Here is a 17,827-nt window from a genome sequence, read left to right on the forward strand (position 1 = left end):
ATATACATTATATATCAATATAGATCAATACAGTCTGCAGGGATACAGTCTGTACGCACACATGATTGTATTTCTTTATTGCAAAAAAATAAAATAAAATAAAAAACCCTTTTTTGTCTAATTCCGCTGCCATACACCTTACGGTCGTATAACTTGGTATATGAAACATGCTAATGTTTGCACACATGTTAAACGTTAGCATGCTATCACGCTAACATCAAAGTGCTAACTTTTTGCAAATTTTGCGCTTTTTTTTTGTCTAATTCCACTGCCATACACCTCACAGTCATATAACTTGGTATATGAAACATGCTAACCTTTGCCCACATGTTAAATGTTAGCATGCTATCACGCTAACATCAAAGTGATAACTTTTTGCAAATGTTGCGCTTTTTTTCGTCTAATCCCGCTGCCATACACCTTACTGTTGTATAACTTGGTATATGAAACATACTAACGTTTGCACACATGCTAAATGTTAGCTAAATGCTATCACGCCAGCATCAAAGTGCTAACTTTTTGCAAATTTTGCGCTTTTTTTTTTTTGTCTAATTCCGCTGCCATACACCTTAGTCATATAACTTGGTATATGAAACATGCTAACGTTTGCACACAAGCTAAATGATAGCATGCTATCACGCTAACATCAAAGTGCTAATTTTTTGCAAATTTTACGCTCTTTTTTTTTTTTTGTCTAATCCTGCTGCCATACACCTTATCGTTGTATAACTTGATATATGAAACATCCTAACGTTTGCACACATGCTAAATGTTAGCATGCTATCACGCTAACATCAAAGTGATAACTTTTTGCAAATTTTGCGCTTTTTTTGTCTAATTCCGCGCATTTTTTTGGTCTAATTCCGCTGCCATGCACGTTACAGTCATATAACTTGGTATATGAAACAGGCTAACGTTTGCACACATGCTTGTAAGCATGCTTGCACGCTAACATCAAAGTGCAAATTTTACACTTTTTTTGTCTAATTCCGTTGCCATACACCTTACAGTCATATAACTTGGTATATGAAACATGCTAACGTTTGCACACAAGCTTGTAAGCATGCTAGCGCGCTAACATCAAAGTGCTATTTTTTTGCAAATTTTACGCTCTTTTTTTGTCTATTTCTGCTGCCAGACACCTTACAGTCATATAACTTGGTATATGTAACATGCTAACGTTTGCACACATGCTAAATGTTAGCATTTTAATGTAAGCATGCTAACCTTTTAGGCTAGCTGTGTAGCTAATTTTCTCCGGTTACAACTAAAACTTTGGGATTCAGACACCATCTTTAAAGTACGGCGGCCACAGGTCCAGGACACAGATAGCAGGCCCATCAAAGTGTCCGTGGGTATTTTCTAATATCACATTGTCATCTTTCATGTCTCCAGGCGGCGACGTTTGAGGGTACGCGCCAGCAGCACCAGCGACGCCGACTCTTTGTCCAGTCTGAGCCAGCTGGTGCAGGACCGCGGCGGCGTGCTCGTCAGCACCCCCGCCGCTCCCCGCCCTTGCAGCTCGTCCTCCTCCGTCCTGCAGCGTTCGCTCAGCTGCTCGCCGTCCCGCCAGGAGCCCCGCGATAGCCGGGCGCCTCAGGGACGCAGCTGCTCCCCGTCCAGCTTCTCCGGGTCCTCCTCTCCGACGCCGCTGATGCCTCCCCCGCCTCCTCGCCACGGCGCCCTGCAAGCTAGGTCCACCGGGCAGGGTCAGTGGGGTCCTCGCTCGACGGGGAGGGGATTAAGCAAGGAAGGTAAAGGCTCGGGGAAGGTGACTCGGTGATAAAACAGGAAAGACTGAAATAGTTTGTGTAAATACGGTATTCACTGCAAGGGAATGTATACTGTATGTATAAGAAATGTATTTATTTGCTACATTAGCGTACATTGTAGAATACCTTCAAGGAGATTGCTACACTTCAGGAATGAAAACGGTCGAAACCAAGCTGCAAAGTTCATATTGTTCATGAAACTTCTATTAGTAGATTGCACAGTACAGTACATATTCCGTACAATTGACCACTAAATGGTAACACCCGAATTAAGTTTTTCAACTTGTTTAAGTCGGGGTCCAGGTTAATCAATTCATGTACATAGGTCGTCCAATTATTGCACAGTCGTATGTTTATATCACGGCGCAATGCAAACAGTTATCATGCTAAACCAGGGGTCACCAACCTTTTTGAAAGCAAGAGCTACTTCTTGGGTACTGATTAATGTGAAGGGCTACCAGTTTGATACACACTTAAATACATTGCCAGAAATAGCCAATTTGCTCAATTTACCTTTAATAAATAAATCTATATATACATATATGTATATATATATTAAAAAAAAGGGTATTTCTGTCGGTCATTTTTTCCTTTTACGGAAGGTTTTTTGTAGAGAATAAATGATGAAATAAACACTTAATTGAACGGTTTAAAAGAGGATAAAACACAAAAAAAATGAATAGTTTATCTTCAATTTCGACTCTTTAAAATTCAAAATTCAACCGAAAAAAAGATGAGAAAAATTTGCTAATTCGAATCATTTTGAAAAAATTAAATAAATAATTTATGGAACATCATTAGCCATTTTTCCTGATTAAGATTAATTTTAGAATTTTGATGACATGTTTTAAATAGGTTAAAATTCAATCTGCATTTTGTTAGAATATATAACAAATTGGACCAAGCTATATTTCTAACAAAGACAAATCATTATTTCTTCTAAATTTTCCAGAACTAAATTTTAAAAGAAATTCAAAATACTTTGAAATAAGATCTAAATTTGATTCTACAGATTTTCTAGATTTGCCAGAATAATTTTTTTGAATTTTATTTATAAGTTTGAAGGAATATTTCACAAATATTCTTTCTGAAAAAAACTGAAGCTAAAATGAAGAATTAAATTAAAATGTATTTATTATTCTGTACAATAAAAAAATAAAAATACTTGAACATTAAATTGTGAGGAAAGAAGAGGAAGGAATTTAAAAGGTAAAAAGGTAAATGTGTTTAAAAATCCTAAAATCATTTTTAAGGTTGTATTTTTTCTCTAAAATTGTCTTTCTGAAAGTTATAAGAAGCAAAGTAAAAAAATTAAATAATTTATTTAAACAAGTGAAGACCGAGTCTTTAAAATATTTTCTTGGATTTTCAAATTCTATTTGAGTTTTGTCTCTCTTAGAATTAAAAATGTCGAGCAAAGCGAGACCAGCTTGCTAGTAAATAAATACAATTTAAAAAATAGAGGCAGCTCACTGGTAAGTGCTGCTATTTGAGCTATTTTTAGAACAGGCCAGCGGGCAACTCATCTGGTCCTTACGGGCACCGCGTTGGTGACCCCTGTGCTAAACTAATGGAAACGCATACAGATTCCGACACTTAAAAATACAGTAAGAGAAAGTAGCGCCAACCTGAGGGAAAAAAGTAAAATGTTTCTGCTCATTTTTAGGTCAGATGGCAAAAGAATATGCTAAAAAAAAAAAGCATATTCTTCTTAGTTGCCTAAAAAAAGGGATGTTTGTGGTTTTTGAGTTTCCATGTCATCAATGTGTCTTTCAATAACTGACACGCCACATCGTGCCATTATGAGACCAAAATACACTGCATACACTATGTTGACAAAAGTATTTGGCCACCCCTCCAAATGATGACAATCTTGGCCCGGTGTTTAAAATCAAGCATTCAGGCACACGGATTGTGTCTACATACATTTTGTGAAAGAATGGGCCGCTCTCAGTGATTTCCAGCGTGGAACTCTCATAGGATCCAGTCGTGAAATTTCCAAAGTCAACTTTATTATAATCAATGTTTGTTTATATAGCCCTAAATCACAAGTGTCTCAAAGGGCTGCACAAGCCACAACGGCATCCGCGGTACAGAGCCCACACAAGGGCAAGGAAAAACTCCCCCCAATGGGACGTCGGTGACAATGACTATGAGAAACCTTGGAGAGGACCCTCTAGGGGAGACCGAAAGCAATGGATGTCGAGCGGGTCTAATATAACATTGTGAAAATATAAGAAAAGTGAAGAGTTTGGGAACAACAGCAACTCAGCCACCAAGTGGTAGGCCACGTAAACTGACAGAGAGGGGTCGACAGATGCCATACTTGCCAACCTTGAGACCTCCGGATTTCGGGAGGTAGGGCTGTGGTCAGGGGCGGGGCATAATTAAGAGGGGAGGAGTATATTTACAGCTACAATTCACCAAGTCAAATATTTCATACATATATATATATATATGTGTGTATAAGAAATACTTGACTTTCAGTGAATTCTAGGTGTATATATATATATATATAATAAATTAATTTCAGTATTCATTTATTTACACATATACACACACATAACACTCATCTACTCATTGTTGAGTTAAGGGTTGAACTGTTCACCCTTGTTATATTCTCTGTCACTATTTTTCTAACCATATGCATGTGCAGCAGATGGCAGTATTGTCCTGTTCAAGCGTGTCACAACATTGCTGTTTACGGCAGACGAACTGCTTTACGGTAGACGAAAACGTGACTGCTCTTGTTGTGTGTTGTTACCTCGCTGGGAGGACGTTAATGACACTGCCTAACAATAAACCCACATAAGAAACCGAGAACTAGCCCACGATCAATCTACAGTTATAACGTCATTGGGCAGACACGCTGTTTTTATTGTGGGAAAGCGGACATCAAAACAGGCTGTCCTCACTCAGGCCCGCATGGAGCTGGAGGGGGCGTGGCCTCCAGCTCCGCCTGAATTTCGGGAGAGGCGCTGAATTTTGGGAGTCTCCCGGAAAATTGGGGAGGGTTGGCAAGTATGACGGATGTTAAAGCGCATAGTGCAAAAGACTTTCTGCACAGTCAGTTGCTACAAAGCTCCAAACTTCATGTGACCTTCCAATTAGCCCACATACAGTACGCAGGGAGCTTCACAGAATGGGTTTCCATGGCCGAGCAGCTGAATCTAAGCCATACATCGCTGTAAAGCACGCCGCCAATGGACTCTAGAGCAGTGGAGACGCCTTCTCCGGACTGATGAATCACACTTTTCCATCTGGAAATCTGATGGACCAGTCTGGGTCTAGGGGTTGCCAGGAGAACGCGACATGTCGGACTGCATTGTGCCGGTGGAGGAGGAATTATGTTGTGGGGTTGGTTTTTCAGGAGTTCAGTGAAAGGAACTTTGAATGCTCCAGGATACCAAAACAGTCTGGACAATTCCATGGGATGGCACTTCAAGTTTATATGTGAGTAAAGGCAGGTGGCTAAATACTTTTGACAATATAGTGTATATGGACCATGCTCAATAGTAATGAATAGTTGCGTATTAGAATGTATCGAAAAGTGCACTTGTTCCGTATCGCATGCAAGCAAGCAAGCCAGCAGCATCGTCGTGTCCTTTTATTGTTCATTTGTACAACGTTTGCATTCCTTTCAAACTGCTTTTCGTCCTGAAAATACATGTCAAGCAAAAATATTTTCCATTTTGCTTTCGATGTTTTGCATATCCGCTTATCACTCTTAATGTGGTTTGATGGGAGGAAACGGGCCACGCCGCCCATCTGACACTTGTTTTGTAACTTCAAATATGACTCTTGGTATTAAATAATCAGACAGAAGATTTTTTTTTTCCACTCACTTTATTTCCTGCAGGGAGCCCTAGTTTGTTTCCATTTTTTGTTTTTTTAAAAGGGAGAAATACTGTACTTAAAAACACGTTTACGAAGTGATGGCATCTATTTAACAAGACCAGAGGCAAGGAATTAAAAAAAGACATAATTCAATTTGGCTCAATAATGAGAAACGCGTACACCTGTACTCTAGTACAGTGTTCAGACTATACCCCTCCTCTTTTATAGACTTAGACAAACTTTAGATTAGATTAGATTAGATAGTACTTTATTTATTCCATCAGGAGAGTTCCTTCAGGAAAATTAAAATTTTCAGCACAATCCCATTCAAGATCAGACAAACATTACAGGGAGACAGAACAGGATCGCTGACGGGTCTACCGGCTTCCAGCGCCCCTTACAAAAAAGATGACATACAGGTAAACAAGGGTGATCCACAAAGGAAATTGTTCCACACAGTAGCTCAGTTACAATGATGGGAAAGTGTAAGGATGGAAAGGACAATGCAGGTATAAATAAACTAAATATTTTTACTAAATGATTTGGACTTTTCCTGATTACATGGCAACAGTTGTTTCTAAGGGAGGGGGGTCGTAAACAGCCATCGCCCTTAATTAAAACAGTGCAAAGAAAAGGTTGTAAAACAGTTCAAAGAAGGGGAGTCTGGTCCTGCTTCCTCCCCGCTTTGTAATTCCCGGGTCAAGACAAAATATTTCTGTGGATTAGAATACATTAAAGAAACAGAACCCTCATGTCGCTCCCCATCCTACACAGTGGAGTTTTTACAAGCCGCCTTCTTGGTAGGATCAAAGACAGCTTTTGTCTTAACACAAAATTTTGTGATAACTTAGATAAAATTCTTCTGACAGAAATGGATATCTCCACTTTTGGTGTATTGTCTGGTCTAGAAGAGCGGGGTGTTCTGTCCGGGGTCATCTGGCAACACGCTAATGGAGTCCTCTGCTTTACCACAAAGCATGCAAAGCATTGTGTACTCCTAAAGGATGCCACATAAACGCACAAGTGAGAGCGCGACACAAAACAAATGCAGATTTACAAAACCCAAAACCAAAGAAGACGGCACGTTGTGTAAATGGTAAATAAAACAGAATACAATGATTTCCAAATCCTTTTCCACTTCTATTCAATTGAATAGACTGCAAAGACAAGATATTTAATGTTCACATTGAGCAACTTGGGTTTTTTTGGGGGAAAATAATCCATCCATTTCTACCGCTTATTCCCTTTTGGGGTCGCGGGGGGCGCTGGCGCCTATCTCAGCTACAATCGGGGAGAAATTAACTTAGAATTTAATGGCAGTAACACATTGCAAAAAAGTTGTCACAGGGACATTTTTATCACTGTGTTACATGGCCTTTCCTTTTAACAACACTCAGTAAATGTTTGGGAACTGAGGAGACACATTTTTCAAGATTTTCAGGTGGAATTATTTCCCATTCTTGCTTGATGTACTGGTCACCGTTGTGGTATTTTAGGTTTCATATTGCACCACACATTTTCAATGGGAGACATGTCTGGACTAAAGGCAGACCAGTCTAGTACTCGCACTCTTTTACTATGAAGCCACGCTGTTGTAACACGTGGCTTGGCATTGCCTTCCTGAAATAAGCAGGGGCGTCCATGATAACGTTGCTTGGATGACAACATATGTTGTTCCAAAACCTGCATGTACCTTTCAGCATTAATGGTGCCTTCACAGATGTGTAAGTTACCCATGCCTTGGGCACTAATGCACCCCCATACCATCACAGATGCTGGCTTTTCAACTTTGCGCCTTGAACAGTCTGGATGGTTCTTTTGCTCTTTGTTCCAAAGGACACCACGTCCAAAATTTGAAATGTAGACTTGTCGGACCACAGAACACTTTTCCACTTTGCATCAGTCGCTGCCGGCTTCACTGGGGGCCCAGTGAAGCCGGCGGCGTTTCTGGGTGTTGTTGATAAATGGCTTTTTTTTTTTTGCATAGTAGAGTTTTAACTTGCACTTCAAGGTGTAGCAACAAACTATAGTTATTGACAGTGGTTTTCTGGTGCTCCTGAGCCCACGTGGTGATATCCTTTACACACTGATGTCGTATTTTGAGGGATCCAAGGTGCATAATATCGCTTACGTGCAGTGATTTCTCCAGATTCTCTGAACCTTTTGATGATGTTACGGACTGTAGATGGTGAATTCCCTAAATTCCTTGCAATTGCTGGTTGAGTAATGTTCTTAAACTGTTGGACAATTTGCTCACGCATTTGTTCACAAAGTGGTGACCCACTGAGCATTCCATGGAAGCTGCTTTTATACCCAATCATGGCACCCACCTGTCCCCAATTAGTCCGTTCACCGTGTTCTTAATAAGTGTTTGATGAGCATTCCTCCACTTTCTCAGTTTTTTTTGCCACGTGTACCAGCTTTTTTGAAACGCGTTGCAGGCATCAAATTCCAAATGAGCTAATATTTGCCAAAAATACCAAAGTTTTCCAGTTTGAACGTTAAATATCTTGTTTTTGCAGTCTATTCAATTGAATATAAGTTGAAAAGCATTTTTATTAACCATTTACACAACCTGCCAACTTCACTGGTTTTGTACAAGGGAGTTACATTTGAAGTCAGGAGTGTAATAAAGCAGCACATAGGTGGAGGGGTTTTCTGATCAGGATTTTCTATCAAGTGTTTGTCCTTACCTGATATTCATCGACAACAGCAAATGTATATTCATGTCTGGCGATGACGTGGTTGCAGTTTTTACAAAGATCTGTGAGGGGGGAAAAAATGATAAAACATCACATCTTTGTTTTATACATCAGTAACTCCTATTAGAATGTAATTGTGATGGCTTTAAAGGCCGACTGAAATGAGATGTTCTTATTTAAACGGGGATAGCAGGTCCATTCTATGTGTCATACTTGATCATTTCGCGATATTGCCATATTTTTGCTGAAAGGATTTAGTAGAGAACATCCACGATAAAGTTAGCAACTTTTGGTTGCTAATAAAAAAGCCTTGCCTGTACCGGACGATGTGCGCGTGACGTCACGGGTTGTGGAGCTCCTCACTGCTGAACATTGCTTACAATCATGGCCATCAGCAGCTAGAGCGATTCGGACCGAGAAAGCGACAATTTCCCCATTAATTTGAGCAAGGATGAAAGATTTGTGGTCGAGGAAAGTGAGAGTGAAGGACAAGGCCAGGCAGTAGGAGACACATTTACTAGGATAATTGTGGAAAATCCCTTATCTCCTTATTGTGTTACTAGTGTTTTAGTGAGATTATATAGTCGTACCTGAAAGTCTGAGGGGTGTGGTGACCACCAGTGTCTCTGAGTGAAGCCACGTTTCATCGACGAGGCGTAGCAAAGGCAGCCGGTCGGGCTGGGGTGAGTTTTTTTCCCCCTACTCCACGGTGGAAGCATCCCACGTTCGGGGGGCGGCCGGTCGGAAGGAGGCAAGAGAGTCCGCAACTACCTCTTTGACAGGTGCACGAGGAACGACGCAAGCTCCGCTCATGTCTACGGTAAAAGCCGACCTATTACCACAATTTTCTCAACAAAACCTGCGGGTTGAAATTTAGTAGAGAACCGTGAATGTAAACAAGGAAACACCGGCTGTGTTTGTGTTGCTAAAGGCGGCCGCAATACACCGCTTCCCACCTACATCGTTCTTCTTTGACGTCTCCATTATTCATTGAACAAATTGCAAAAGATTCAGCAACACAGATGTCCAGAATACTGTGGAATTATGCGATTAAATCAGACTACTTATAGCTGAGATCGGGCTGGAACAAAATGTCCGCTACAGTCCGTGACGTCACGTGCACGCGTCATCATACCGCGATGTTTTCAAGAGGATACTTAGCGCGAAAATTAAAATTGCAATTTAGTAAACTAAAAAGGCCGTATTGGCGTGTGTTGCAATGTTAATATTTCATCATTGATATATAAACTATCAGACTGTGTGGTCGCTAGTAGTGGCTTTCAGTAGGCCTTTAAAGTATATTAAACGCATTGGTTTTTAGGAATATTCAACTTTATTTGTTCTGGGGGCCACATTTACAAAAAGCTAAGGACCGGGGGCCTCTGACAATAAACCAAAACCAAATGTCTACTCGAGAGCAGTGGTTCTTAACCTGGGTTTTATCGAACCATAGGGGTTCGGCCTCAGGGGTTCGGCGGAGGTCAAGACACACCCAACTTATCATGTAAATAAAACTTCTCCCTATTGGCATATTATGATGTGGACGTCACTTCACAGGAGCCAAGCGTGCAGTTTTTAACTAAGTTTTTAAGCACATAAATGTTCTCGTTTTTTCTCCCGCAGAACCGTATCCTCTCTGCCCCCTGCTCTCGACCGCTCACTGTCAGCTGTGTCTCGCCCTCAGCACCATAGACAAAGACGGTGACCTTTGCTCCTGCAGGCACGCTGGCCACACCTCCTTCCACATATGCATACCCCCAAACAATAATCCCTCTAATTTTCCATATGCGTGAGCAAACACTAAAACTGTGAGCATTCCGTGGAGCACATATGAGTGACGTCAGATGTGCACACTTTTGCCACACCTGTCCCAAACCTGACTAAATACCAAGTTGAAATGTTTTATTATTATAATCAAATGACATCAGTCATTTCCATAATATTATTTTCTAATAATACCATAATAATTGTCGATCAAAGTGTTTTCAATTCATTTAATTAACATGTTCAGTGGCCTCGTGGTTAGAGTGTCCGCCCTGAGATCAGTAGGTGGCGAGTTCAAATCCCGGCCGAGTCATACCAAAGACTATAAAAATGGGACCCATTACCTCCCTGCTTGGCACTCAGCATCAAGGGTTGGAATTGGGGGTTGTATCACCAAAAATTATTCCCGGGCGTGGCCACCGCTGCTGCTCACTCCTCCCCTCACCTCCCAGGGGGTGGAACAAGGGCATGGTTCAAATGCAGAGTAATTTGACCACCACTAGTGTGCGTGTGACTATCAGTGGTACCTTAACTTTATATATTGTACTCCTGAGCTTATGTTGCTGATCAAGTAATATGATTTTCTGTTTATTTTTATTTCATTTTCAGTATCAAATAATTTCAGTATTACCAAATAATTTATTTTTGAATTTCAGGCAAATTTATCAACAATTACTGACAAAAAAACAAAACAGTTATTCTTTAAGTTTATATTTGCATATTGTTTTTTATTTTCCTAAATATGAATGAATAGGCTCCAGCGACCCCACCCCACTACTCCAAAAGGGACAAGCGGTAGAAAATAAATGGATGGATGAATGAAGATAGTGTTATGCAGAGGTGTACTTACAACAATGTTTAACTTTATGGCCAAATTATACTATTTATAGTCCTGTTTTGAAATGTTTTAGAGTTATTTAGAGGTTTAGGGTTAAAACAGTTCTTCTTTGTAAGTTTATATTTACATATTGTTTTTTATTTCGGTTTCAAGTCGGTCAAAAAATGTTCAGTTTAAATAATTGGTAACACTTTAGTATGGGGAACATATTCGCCATTAATTAGTTGCTTATTAACATGCAAATTGGCTCTTAATTAGTCATTAGTCAGTACTTATTAATGCTTTATTCTGCATGACCTTATTATACAAGCAGTAAACCATTAACTTTGGGGCGGTATTATTCAGTTGGTAGAGTGGCCATGCCAGCAACTTGAGGGTTCCAGGTTCGGTCCCCGCTTCCACCATCTCGTCACTACCGTTGTGTCCTTGGGCAAGGCACTGTACCCACCCGCTCTTATTGTTACCCACACTGGTTTAAGTGTAACTTCGACATTGGGTTTCACTATGTAAAAGCGCTTTGAGTCACTAGAGAAAAGCGCTATATAAATATAATTCACTTCATAACTAGCAGTCTTCCTCAGAATTATTGCTTAATAACCCGAACCCTTATATGTTCCCCTCGTGTCCAAATAACTCTAAATACAAAGTTTTTGTTACTTTAATAAGAAACTAATTAACGGTGAATATGTTCCCCATACCAAAATGTTACCAAATTTTTGTATTTCAGGCAAATTGACTGACTAAAAAAAACAGTTATTCTTTGTTGTAAGTTTATATTTACATATTGTTTTTTCATTTTCCTAAATATGAATGAAGATAGTGTAATGCAGAGGTGTACTTAAAACAATGTTTAACTTTATGGCCAAATTATACTATTTATAGTCGTTTTGAAATGTTTTAGTTCCATAAATCACAGACTTGAGGGTGCCTTGAGTGCTTCAGTGGTACTTTAACTTTAAATATTGTGCTCCCTTAAATTAAGTCTTTTACTTTAATAAGCAACTAATTAATGGTGAATATGTTCCCCATATTAAAATGTTACCAAATGTTTGTATTTCAGGCAAATTGACTGACTAAAAAAACAGTTATTCTTTGTTGTAAGTTTATATTTACTTATTGTTTTTTCATTTTCCTAAATATGAATGAAGATAGTGTTATGCAGAGGTGTACTTACAACAATGTTTAACTTTATGGCCAAATTATACTATTTATAGTCCTGTTTTGAAATGTTTTAGTTCCATAAATCACAGACTTACAGTAAGGGTGCCTTGAGGAACGCTTCAGTGGTACTTTAACTTTAAATATTGTGCTCCTCTAAATCAAGTCTTTGTTACTTTAATAAGCAACTAATTAACGGTGAATATGTTCCCCATATTAAAATGTTACCTAATTTTTGTATTTCAGGCAAATTGACTGACTAAAAAAACCGTTATTCTTTGTTGTAAGTTTACATTTACATGTTTTTTTATTTTCCTAAATATAAATAAATAAATAAATGGGTTGTACTTGTATAGCGCTTTTCTACCTTCAAGGTACTCAAAGCGCTTTGACACTACTTCCACATTTACCCATTCACACACACATTCACACACTGATGGAGGGAGCCGCCATGCAAGGCGCCAACCAGCACCCATCAGGAGCAAGGGTGAAATATGAATGAAGATAGTGTTATGCAGAGGTGTACTTACAACAATGTTTAACTTTACGCCCAAATTATACTATTTATAGTCGTATTTTGAAATGTTTTAGTTCCATAAATCACAGACTTGAGGGTGCCTTGAGGAACGCTTTAGTGGTACTTTAACTTTAAATATTGTGCTCCTCGAAATTAAGTCTTTGTTACTTTAATAAGCAACTATCCATCCATCCATTTTCTACCGCTTATTCCCTTTCGAGTCGCGGGGGGCGCTGGCGCCTATCTCAGCTACAATCGGGCAGAAGGCAGGGTACACCCTGGACAAGTTGCCACCTCATCGCAGGGCAATTAGCAACTAATTAATGGTGAATATGTTCCCCATACTAAAATGTTACCTAATTTTTGTATTTCAGGCAAATTGACTGGCTAAAAAAACAGTTATTCTTTGTTGTAAGTTTACATTTACATATTGTTTTTATTTTCCTAAATATGAATGAAGATAGTGTTATGCAGAGGTGTACTTACAACAATGTTTAACTTTACGCCCAAATTATAATATTTATAGGCAGGTTTTGAAATGTTTTAGTTCCATAAATCACACACTTAGGGTGCCTTGAGTGCTTCAGTGGTACTTTAACTTTAAATATTGTGCTCCTCGAAATTAAGTCTTTGTTACTTTAATAAGCAACTATCCATCCATCCATTTTCTACCGCTTATTCCCTTTCGAGTCGCGGGGGGCGCTGGCGCCTATCTCAGCTACAATCGGGCAGAAGGCAGGGTACACCCTGGACAAGTTGCCACCTCATCGCAGGGCAATTAGCAACTAATTAATGGTGAATATGTTCCCCATACTAAAATGTTACCTAATTTTTGTATTTCAGGCAAATTGACTGGCTAAAAAAACAGTTATTCTTTGTTGTAAGTTTACATTTACATATTGTTTTTATTTTCCTAAATATGAATGAAGATAGTGTTATGCAGAGGTGTACTTACAACAATGTTTAACTTTACGCCCAAATTATAATATTTATAGGCAGGTTTTGAAATGTTTTAGTTCCATAAATCACACACTTAGGGTGCCTTGAGTGCTTCAGTGGTACTTTAACTTTAAATATTGTGCTCCCTTAAATTAAGTCTTTTACTTTAATAAGCAACTAATTAATGGTGAATATGTTCCCCATACTAAAGTGTTACCAAATAATTTATTTTTAAATTTCAGGCAAATTGACTGACTAAAAAAACGGTTATTTTTTTGTTGTAAGTTTACATTTACATTTTTTTTTTAATTTTCCTAAATATGAATGAAGATAGTGTTATGCAGAGGTGTACTTACAACAATGTTCAACTTTATGGCCAAATTATAATATCTATAGTCGTGTTTTGAAATGTTTTAGCGATGAGGTGGCGACTTGTCCAGGGTGTACCGCGCCTTCCGCCCGATTGTAGCTGAGATAGGCGCCAGCGCCCCCCGCAACCCCGAAAGGGAATAAGCGGTAGAAAATGGATGGATGGATGGATAGTTCCATAAATCAGACTTAGGGTGCCTTGAGTGCTTCAGTGGTACTTTAACTTTAAATATTGTGCTCCCTTAAATCAAGTCTTTTACTTTAATAAGCAACTAATTAACGGTGAATATGTTCCCCATACTAAAATGTTACCTAATTTTTGTATTTCAGGCAAATTGAATGACTAAAAAAAGTTATTCTTTGTTGTAAGTTTATATTTACTTATTGTTTTTTTTATTTTCCTAAATATGAATGAAGATAGTGTTATGCAGAGGTGTACTCACAACAATGTTTAACTTTATGGCCAAATTATAATATCTATAGTCGTGTTTTGAAATGTTTTAGTTCCATAAATCACAGACTTACAGTAAGGGTGCCTTGAGGAACGCTTCAGTGGTACTTTAAAGGCCTACTGAAAGCCACTACTAGCGACCACGCAGTCTGATAGTTTATATATCAATGATGAAATATTAACATTGCAACACATTCCAATACGGCCTTTTTAGTTTACTAAATTGCAATTTTTAATTTCCCGCCAAGTGTCCTGGTGAAAACATCGCGGAATGATGACGCGTGCTTGTGACGTTATTGGTTGTAGCGGACATTTTAGCCCAGCACCACTCACGGCCAAGAGTTTTCCGATTTAATCGCATAATTACACAGTATTCTGGACATCTGTTTTGCTAAATCTTTTGCAATTTGTTCAATTAATAATGGAGACGTCAAAGAAGAATGCTGTTGGTGGAAAGCGGTGTATTTCGGCTGGCTGTGAAGCTTTACTATGGCACAGAGCGGTCAAGCGAACATGTTTCTCTACCACATGTCAACCAGCAGGTTTCGGTGGGGAAATTGTGGTAATAAGTCGTCTCTTACCGTAAACATGAGCGGAGCTTGTGCCGTTCTTCCTGCAGCTGTCAAAGAGGCAGCTGCGACTTTCTTGGGCTTCCCTCAGAGACACTGGCCGTCACCACACCCCTCCGACTTTCAGGTATGACTTTGTAATCTCACTAAAACACTAGTGACACAATAAGCAGATAAGGGATTTTCCAGAATTATCCGAGTAAATGTCTCTAGTAACATCTGAATCGCTCTCGATGCCCTCGCCTTTTTTTTTCTTTTTCTAGTGCTTGTTGCCTTCGACCAGGCGTTCCTCTGCTGGGAATCTAAACTGTCGCTCTTCTCCCAAGGTCTTTATGATGACACATAAGATGATTCTCAATGAATCCCAGACAGTGAATAGGATATATGATACTTTAATCCAAAGCTTTGGAGAGACCAATCTAGATACAACTGTTCGATAGCATTCCCCAAATTGATTTAACATTCTAACGGTAAGAGACTCCTTCTTCAATACTCTAACAGCCCCCACCCTCCGAATGAATACACGTCTTATTGTTCTGCTTAGCTAAATACAGGATGAGATAAGAAAGGGACTTTTTCTAATAATAATAATAATAATGGATTAGATTTATATTGCGCTTTTCTATTGTTAGATACTCAAAGCGCTCACAGAGAAGTGAGAACCCATCATTCATTCACACCTGGTGGTGGTAAGCTACATCTGTAGCCACAGCTGCCCTGGGGTAGACTGACGGAAGCGTGGCTGCCAGTTTGCGCCTACGGCCCCTCCGACCACCACCAATCATTCATTCACCAGTGTGAGTGGCACCGGGGGCAACGGGTGAAGTGTCCTGTCCAAGGACACAACGGCAGCGATTTGGATGTCAATAGGTGGGAAGCGAATCTGCAACCCTCAGGTTTCTGGCACGGCCGCTCTACCCACTACGCCATGCCGCCCCAAACGGTAAGAGACTCCTTCTTCAATACTCTAACAGCCCCCACCCTCCGGAATGAATACACATGTCTTATTGTTCTCCTTAGCTGAATACAGGATGATATAAGAAAGGGACTTTTTCTACTCCTACATTCCTACAGCTCCAAGGTCTAACACAGTTCACTTGTAGACAACCAAAAAAGAGAGCAAATGGAAGAACACTAGCTGTTTTGAAATAAGACTATGAATATAAAGAAATAACTCTAAAACATGGATATACGTAGATATCTATCTCCGTCATGCTTCACTCTAACTTTCCTCGTCCATTAATCTTTCATCCTCGCTAAAATTAATGGGGAAATCGTCGCTTTCTCGATCCAAATCGCTCTCGCTGCTGGTGGCCATGATTGTAAACAATGTTCAGATGTGAGGAGCTCCACAACCCGTGACGTCACGCGCACATCGTCTGCTACTTCCGGTACAGGCAAGGCTTTTTTATTAGCGACCAAAAGTGCTAACTTTATCGTGGATGTTCTCTACTAAATCCTTTCAGCAAAAATATGGCAATATCGGGAAATTATCAAGTATGACACATAGAATGGACCTGCTATCCCCGTTTAAATAAGAACATCTCATTTCAGTTGGCCTTTAAAGACTTACGGTCATAGGTGACGACCTCCTCTCCGGCGTAATCCTCCCCGACTTTATTGGCAACCAACACGAAGTCCCTGTGGTTGCAGCTGGCACAGCCCAGGTAGTTCATCAGGTAGGAGCCATCTTCCAAACAAGTGTGGCCCTAATGAACAAAGTAGGACAGTTTTGTTTTGTTTCCAAAGTCAGTTGTTAAGAAAATGTCTTTATGGTTGTATATTCAAGATGTTTTTAAAAGGGGTTTACCTACCCGATCGGGGAATTGTTTTTGCACGCAGCCGTTGCACATTGTCACAAAAAAAAAAAAAAAAGATTTTATACCGTTTTGGGAAAAAACTACAGTGCAGAGATGTTAATAATAATCAGCTAGCTGTAGATCTTTAAAGCATTTTTGATCCAAACACCACGGAAGCAAACACAAAAGTAGTCGGATGTATTCTTCTGCGCCTTTCACTTCCAACTTAATGGCGCTTTACCGCCACCTAGTGCTCCGGAGTGTCAATAATATACTAGTTCTCTATCTATTCTAACATAATAGTGAGAGTCCAGTCGATAGTGGATCTAACATAATAGTGAGAGTCCAGTCTATAGTGGATCCAGCATAATAGTGAGAGTCCAGTCCATAGTGGATCTAACATAATAGTGAGAGTCCAGTCCATAGTGGATCTAACATAATAGTGAGAGTCCAGTCCATATTGGATCTAACATAATAGTGAGAGTCCAGTCCATAGTGGATCTAGCATAATAGTGAGAGTCCAGTCCATAGTGGATCTAACATAATAGTGAGAGTCCAGTCCATAGTGGATCTAACATAATAGTGAGAGTCCAGTCCATAGTGGATCTAACATAATAGTGAAAGTCCAGTCCATAGTTGGTCCAACATAATAGTGAAAGTCCAGTCCATAGTGGATCCGACATAATATTGAGAGTCCAGTCCATAGTGGATCTAACATAATAGTGAGAGTCCAGTCCATAGTGGATCTAGCATAATAGTAAGAGTCCAGTCCATAGTGGATCTAACATAATAGTGAGAGTCCAGTCCATAGTGGATCTAACATAATAGTGAGAGTCCAGTCCATATTGGATCTAACATAATAGTGAGAGTCCAGTCCATAGTGGATCCAACATAATAGTGAGAGTCCAGTCCATAGTGGAGACCATACCGAGCAGAGACAGGCCAGCAGCACAGAGATGTCCACAACTGATGCACAGGTGAGCCGTCCACCCCGGGTCCCGACTCTGGACAGCCAGCACTTCATCCATGGCCATCGGACCTGTGTCTCTCCCCCTCCATAAGGGAGAGGGGGGCAGAAAATAAAAGAAACGGCAGATCAACTGGTCTAAAAA

At 39.8% G+C, this 17,827-nt stretch overlaps 2 protein-coding genes across 3 annotated transcripts in view; one reads left to right on the top strand and one right to left on the bottom strand.

Moving 5' to 3' along the window:
* Positions 1-6,000, top strand: part of LOC133542361 (tau-tubulin kinase 2-like) — a 45,155-nt gene extending 39,155 nt beyond the window's left edge. For both annotated transcript variants that reach the window (XM_061886419.1, XM_061886420.1), the window contains exon 15: positions 1,396-6,000. In XM_061886419.1, coding sequence (XP_061742403.1) covers positions 1,396-1,783 — 388 coding nt within the window. In that variant the 3' untranslated portion in view covers positions 1,784-6,000. The remainder of the gene's footprint in view (positions 1-1,395) is intronic.
* Positions 5,861-16,954, bottom strand: LOC133542362 (protein Churchill-like). The gene is made up of 4 exons (XM_061886421.1): positions 16,731-16,954; positions 16,490-16,625; positions 8,303-8,373; positions 5,861-6,606 (listed from the first exon to the last, which is right to left on the bottom strand). The coding sequence occupies exons 1-4, from the start codon at positions 16,767-16,769 to the stop codon at positions 6,514-6,516; spliced, it is 339 nt and encodes a 112-aa protein (XP_061742405.1). The 5' UTR covers positions 16,770-16,954; the 3' UTR covers positions 5,861-6,513.
* Positions 16,955-17,827: the final 873 nt, after the last annotated feature.

This window comes from Nerophis ophidion, linkage group LG24 (assembly GCF_033978795.1).
Source record: "Nerophis ophidion isolate RoL-2023_Sa linkage group LG24, RoL_Noph_v1.0, whole genome shotgun sequence".
Taxonomy (NCBI): Eukaryota; Metazoa; Chordata; class Actinopteri; order Syngnathiformes; family Syngnathidae; genus Nerophis; species Nerophis ophidion.

Coding starts and splice junctions, on each gene's coding strand:
- LOC133542362 (XM_061886421.1), bottom strand. CDS start 16,769: ATGTGCAACGGCTGCGTGCAAAAACAATTCCCCGATCGG. Junction 16,626..16,730: donor AAAAACAATTCCCCGATCGG/GTAGGTAAACCC, acceptor TTTGTTCATTAG/GGCCACACTTGTTTGGAAGA. Junction 8,374..16,489: donor GGAGGTCGTCACCTATGACC/GTAAGTCTTTAA, acceptor CCCCCCTCACAG/ATCTTTGTAAAAACTGCAAC.